Raw genomic sequence first — 6304 nt, 5'->3', positions numbered from 1 at the left:
ACTTCATCACTTATCAAGGGAAAATTACGGCAAAATCCAATGATTTTTTTTTTTAATAAGAGTAAACTTCTATGATTCTTGATTGAATTTCACACACGAAAAAATGTCACATCAGTGCCGTTGAGCTAATACTTTGAATATAAATTTGATTAAAACTAAAAAATAAATTAATTTTTGAAAGTTGAAATTGTGTTCGACATGCATTCTACTTGAAAAGAATTTAAAGTTTTGCGAGTAAAAAAATTTAAAATGTATTCTAGAATTGTTTTGGGGATTTGAAGATTTTGTTTTCAAACTATAAAAAAACAGATATTTAAAAATAAAATTTTTAAAAAGAAAAAGCTTCCAAATTTTATGGCCAAACGAGCTCAGGTTCAAGCCTCCAAAATTCACAAAATAATTGAGAAATTTGTTCTAGGAAAAAAATTCCAAACATATCGTCCTGCACCATTAAATCACCAAAAAAACATCCTCGTGAGTCTGTACCAATATTCTCCTTGTGTCTGTCATGCACACATGCGTCTCTATGTTGTATGTCAAATTATTGGCGGAACGGATTGAGAATTTGAAATTTATAAATATTTACAGTGATTTCAAGTTAATATACAGTAATAATTGGAATTAATGAACTGATTTGCGAGTTAAATATTCTTGCATGTATAGCAAATATAAAATTTGGAGAAAAATTACAAGATTCACGTGAACTCATACCAAATAGTATAGATCCGCTCCTGATAATAGAGTCGAGTCCTAACCCCACCTCCCATATAGAAGAGAATGTGTGAATTAGTCCGATTATTTTTTATGCGTGGTGTAGGATTTAATTGTTACATCAGTTACTTAACATTATTCATCAATGGACATAAGTATCGTATAACTCTATTCATCAAGATAGAAAACCACCTACAGTATTTTTTTTTATCTATGGTGAAAATTATTTAATTCGCTTATATTTACCACTAAATCGCACCGTGCAGGACTGCAAAGCAATTTTAACATCAATTTTGTAATTGTGGACAGCCTCAATGTAGATCCCACATTGACCGTGATCATATCTCAAAGTATGAAGCAGATAATCATTGGTTAACAACCCAATTAGCACTCATATATAAATATAAATATAAATATTAGTTAATTAGGTAAAGTATAGGAAATTAGGAAGGGGTTTTTTCACCTCAATTTTAGGTCAGTTTATCCTTAAGATGGTTTAAAGTACACTTCGCAAGTGCAAAAGGCTTTAACCTATAGTCCAATGAGCAATAATCATTGACTTTTATCTTTGTCGTTATTCAATTTTTTCTTCTTCATATGTTAGATTCCAACCTTAAAATGAGCTAAATTACCACAAAATCTTGTGTAGGAGTGTATCGTTTTTGCAAAATATTACACAAGTAATTAAACACATCAAGTAAAAAGCCCTGCCCCAATATAATTGTTGAAGCGATGGTTACTTTATTAGAAAGAATAAAAATAGGTGGTCACCTTCTTGCTAGTTTTTCAAAGATTTATTACTTGAAGTATTGTGGGATGAGTAAATTTTCATATGGCTTGTACATGAAACTCGTGACTCTTTTGCTTTACTAATACATGAATAAGATGTTACTCATTTTGATCAAGTAAAAAAGAGTAACCTGATACACAAATCATCGTGCGTGTATATAGTCAAAAATTATCTAAGAACAAATTCCACGTCCTAAAAATTGTAACACCATTTTTCTCATACTTGAGGGGAAGATAAAAGTAAAAAAGCAAAACAATAGATAGGGTGAATTTAGTAGTATGTGGAGAGGTAATCAACCTAGAGGCCTTGATCAATGAGATAATCTCCTAACCTCTCAACAACCAAATTGCATTGTCCAGGAGTTACTGGCTCCTCATATGTACCAAACAATAGAGATTGGTTTGTCTTCTTGATAGTTATTCCCCCTGAACCCTGCCAAAAAGTGTGAAAAAAGGTCAATCCAATTTGGGGTGAAGGCAGAAGTCCACGTACATGTTTGATCGAACTCAGTAACTTTTGCTCAAACAATGTGTTTGTATTAAGAAATTTATTAAATATATACACATATTAAATTTAAAATTCAGTTAATAGCACTTAATAAAATCGTTATTTTAAAATTCAGAACTCATAAAGTCAAAATCTTAACTCCGCATCTAAGTTCAATGATGACATATACGAAGTTTCCTCTATATATGTAGTTCAGGTCAGAGCGAGTGTAGTATGTTTGCATGAAAAAAATTGACCATATATAAAGATAAAAACTCACTGACTCCAAATCCTAAATTTGTCGCTAGTTTATTAGTGCAATACTTTCATATGTCATGGCCGGATTTAAGGTAAGCAAGAAGTTGTGATTGAGGAAGCCTCACCCCATTGAATCATTACTCTACTAATATGTTCCTAGTATAAAATACTAGATAGAAGGGTAGGTCATCGGTGGCATAACATCCTTCTCTACTTGTCTAACTCCAGCCAAATAGCATCAATTACTTGAAAATAGTCATAATCACTTGCTGGATCGAACCCAAGGATAGGTTTGACCGGGCGGGTGTTGGATCGAATGAACATTCGACCGCGTCATCACGGCAACGATGAATGTCCAACCTTTAGCTCAAATAAAGACGGGTAAGGAAAGTACGAAGGCTAATCCGACAACTGCTGGCTAGAAGGCGAAAACCGCTTTTTCCAATCAAAGATCCAAAACTAGTAAGGGTACTCGTGCCCCAGCAAGCCAATATGCAAAAGAGATGCAAGTCTAGATAGAAAGATAACGAAGGCAAATTAAAAACAACGATAAAGGCGTATAAGTACACTATTCTGTGTTTGGGATTGTAACTTTCCAGAAATTAAATTTTCTTTGTGAATATTATAATTATTAGGTTAAAAAGTAATATACAATACCTTTTTTCCACGAATAACAGCACCAGCCTCTCCTTGGATAACCATGTATTTTGTTCCTCCAAGGAATAATCCTGCTGGGGCTAGATGTCCTGGCCGATCAAAATCAGTCAATATGGCTTTCATCTCCTCTGCTTTGAACTGCAAAATTCAGATTAAAAATAATTGATTAAATAATAACCACACTTTAGGCATGTTAACCCTTCATTAAAAAAAATTAACATCTTAACGACCAAAAGGAAATAACTATTGCAATCGCAAGATTTACAACGCCATAAATGAAAAAGAGAACAATTTAAGTTTTAGATGAGGCGATTAATATAGTTTAACAAAATGTATTAGAGCAAACGTATCTCATCGATTATTACCAACCTGAAATATATTTATATATGCATAGTTCAAAAAGAGAATTAAACATCAATTGAAGGTGTTTTTTTCGTGAAAATTGATGGTTATTTTGATGTCAACCTAAAATAAATAAATAAATAGTAAAATTGCCCATCCTCTCAATTTAAGCTATAATTAAATGAGGTGATGACAATTTCACTTTAAATTAAAAAACCAAAGCAAAAAACAGTCCATGCTAACAATCAACTGACTTTTAATAGAAATCCCCCTTTTCTTCCCCTTTTCCGACCCCATGTAATAGAAATTCTTTTAATATCCTTTTTAGAAAGATTCAGATTTTGATATAAACATATATGTAACAATAACAAAAATAAACCATCAAAGAGCGTGATGACTGATGAGATAAACGAGATTTCTTCCCCTTAATAGGAAAACTAAAATGTACCTTAGGGAAGTTGGAGCTTTGTGCCCAGATGGAGCCGTCGTGGCCGACGATGGCGGCGGCCGTAAGGTGGCCGCCGCCTTCGACTTCACACATCAAATGTTCATCCACGTAGGTTTGCCAAGACATTTTTCACACACAAAAATCACACAACACACACAATACTTATATTCCTTGTGTATAGGTTTCCAATTAGTTTTTGTATTTGGAGTGGAAATTGGAGCTATCTTTTTTTTCCTTAAGTTGTTATTTTTGGAAAGAGAAGTTTGTGGAATTAATTTGGACATATGCATGATCGTCGTTTAATTAGTGGCATTCATGATTCATGTCGGCCTTCATTTCAGGAAATGGACTATTTTCTTGGACTTGCCATTTATATTTTATTGGCCATTTTGCATGGCCACCCCAACCATTTTTTACAAAAATTCACCCGTTTATACTAAATTAATAAATGCAAAGTACGTGACTTTTATACTCATATGTATCACTTAATTATAATCAAGTTAAAATATTTGTTTGAAATAATAATAAAATATTTTCTTAATAAATGAGTTTTTTACGGTCAGGAAAACTTTTAAAAAAAAAAATCAAACACATTTGAATTCAATATTAAGCTTTTAAAGCTTTATCTATTAATATTATTTATTTAAAAGTACTAATTTGAAGTATCGGTGTTCTAAATGCGGATATTTTGTTTATCAGATTTACGAATATGGCTCGACCGATAAATCTAGGAGCTTTAATTTTATATTTTTTTATTAAAAATATTTTATTAGGCATGGTTAAGAATGTTAACTTGAGATTTATTCATAATAATATTACTTACAAATTTAATAATGACCTATATATCTTGAAAATTAACGTTAAATGAAATAAATGCACGAATATATTATAAAAATAATATATAAAATAATATTAAATTATTTTAATTATAAGTAAAATATCAAGGTAAAAATATATTATATATAATATAGAAGGTATTATATAAATGGGAGAATTTATAATGTCAAGGGTATAATAGACTTTTTAGGTGAAAGTTTTATAAAATTTGGTCAAAGTGACTATTGTATGATTTTTGTGTAACAAAAGAAAGAAAAATGACTTTTGGGTAATGAACACAAAGTTGAATGACTTTTATGTAACAAAAAAAATTAAGAAAATAACTTTTGGATAATAAATATAAAATTGAATGATCACCTATATAATTTAGTTGAACAAATTTGTAAGTAAAATTTCAAGATTGACTGATTCATGCATATTTTTCACACACACTCAACATAAGTCGTTGAACAAATAACGGTCAAATTTTACTTTAAACTTTCATCAGTTGGGTAGAACTTGTTCGTGTTAGAAAATGCTACTCACGATTTACTGTAGAGTTTGAAAAGTTAATTCCGTCTTCACCGAGCTCTGTTTCACTTTGCATAAGATCATGCCATATCACATATTCTAAAGGGCAACAACACGTGTAACACTTGAAGTAAATGTTTGAATTCTTTGACATTAAATGTTTCATACAAAATTTATATAATATGTCTTTTGTATATTTTGTATGTGGTGTGTGCTTCTTTCTGTCTAAAATTCCAATTAAAACTTTTTCTCTTAAAATAATTTTGATACATATCAACAACTTTATGTAAAAGATAATATTGATAACTTAAATATAATTTTTATACTACGATTCATACATTATACAACTATTTTTTAACTTTCATACAACATTCAAATATATATATATATATAACTACAACAGAATACAATTTACATACAATTATACTATAATTTTTCTATAATTTAGCCTCACCTTCATTCTCAGAATTGCCCTCTTCTTCACTATTATTTTATTTTTCTGCAGAATCATTCACTTGTTCACCTGTCTTATCATACATCTCACTCTCATTATCTTCTCCAGAATCTCCCTCATTCTCACTCTTTTCCTCTTCATTAGCTATGTCCTGAGTAGTATTTTCCTCATGACCGCCCACAACTCCTTCTTCCTTTTCTCCCCCATTATCATCCTCATCCTCCATCCAACTGAATGAAAGACCATCAGATGCCTCCTTTTGCGCCGGTTCTTTACTCCCTTTCCCCTCAACCACAGGCACCACAATAGTGGTATCTACCTCTTTCTCCAGATTGTCTACACTCTTTTCTACAGTGAGTTCCTCCACTTATGATTTATCACTTGTGGGTGGAAGAGTGTATAAGGATGTAACATCTATAGCGGATACCATAACATCTAATTTTCAAGGAGGGAGTTGTACCTGACTTGTAGTGATTGGCACTGATTCCCCATGAACCATAGCTTCCTTGACCACTGTGTCTACTTGAGTAGTAGCATCAGAAACTACCTTGACATTCTTGACAGATTTTCTTGGATTAGCCTTGACCTTAGTTGACTTATGAGGTATTTTTCGCAGCAGGCATATATGCATAGTTGGAAGAGATAAGGTGACCAAATTTGAGTTCTAACGGGACTCTTATAACGGTTACTTTGACTGTTATGATTTTAGGAGTAATTAAACTCTAATTGCTCTAGGATTCTCCCTTACTCTTTGACTAGAAGACAACTAGAAGTGAAGCTAACAAGATTAGAAGTCTGAGCATAGCCATAA

General features: G+C 31.7%; 1 protein-coding gene across 1 annotated transcript; it reads right to left on the bottom strand.

Annotated features, from left to right (window-relative positions):
• Positions 1–1557: 1557 nt before the first annotated feature.
• LOC107801294 (profilin-3-like) lies at positions 1558–3944 on the bottom strand. The gene is made up of 3 exons (XM_016624601.2): positions 3693–3944; positions 2903–3040; positions 1558–1933 (listed from the first exon to the last, which is right to left on the bottom strand). Exons 1-3 carry the CDS (start codon positions 3816–3818, stop codon positions 1799–1801), a joined length of 399 nt encoding a protein of 132 aa, XP_016480087.1. The 5' UTR covers positions 3819–3944; the 3' UTR covers positions 1558–1798.
• Between the last annotated feature and the right edge of the window lie 2360 nt (positions 3945–6304).

This window comes from Nicotiana tabacum, chromosome 21, assembly GCF_000715075.1.
Source record: "Nicotiana tabacum cultivar K326 chromosome 21, ASM71507v2, whole genome shotgun sequence".
Taxonomy (NCBI): Eukaryota; Viridiplantae; Streptophyta; class Magnoliopsida; order Solanales; family Solanaceae; genus Nicotiana; species Nicotiana tabacum.
Note: the sequence above shows the minus strand (reverse complement) of the source record. Positions and strands in the feature narration are given on the sequence as shown.

Coding starts and splice junctions, on each gene's coding strand:
- LOC107801294 (XM_016624601.2), bottom strand. CDS start 3,818: ATGTCTTGGCAAACCTACGTGGATGAACATTTGATGTGTGAAGTCGAA. Junction 3,041..3,692: donor AAAGCTCCAACTTCCCTAAG/GTACATTTTAGT, acceptor TGAATTTTGCAG/TTCAAAGCAGAGGAGATGAA. Junction 1,934..2,902: donor CTGTTATTCGTGGAAAAAAG/GTATTGTATATT, acceptor ACTTTTTGGCAG/GGTTCAGGGGGAATAACTAT.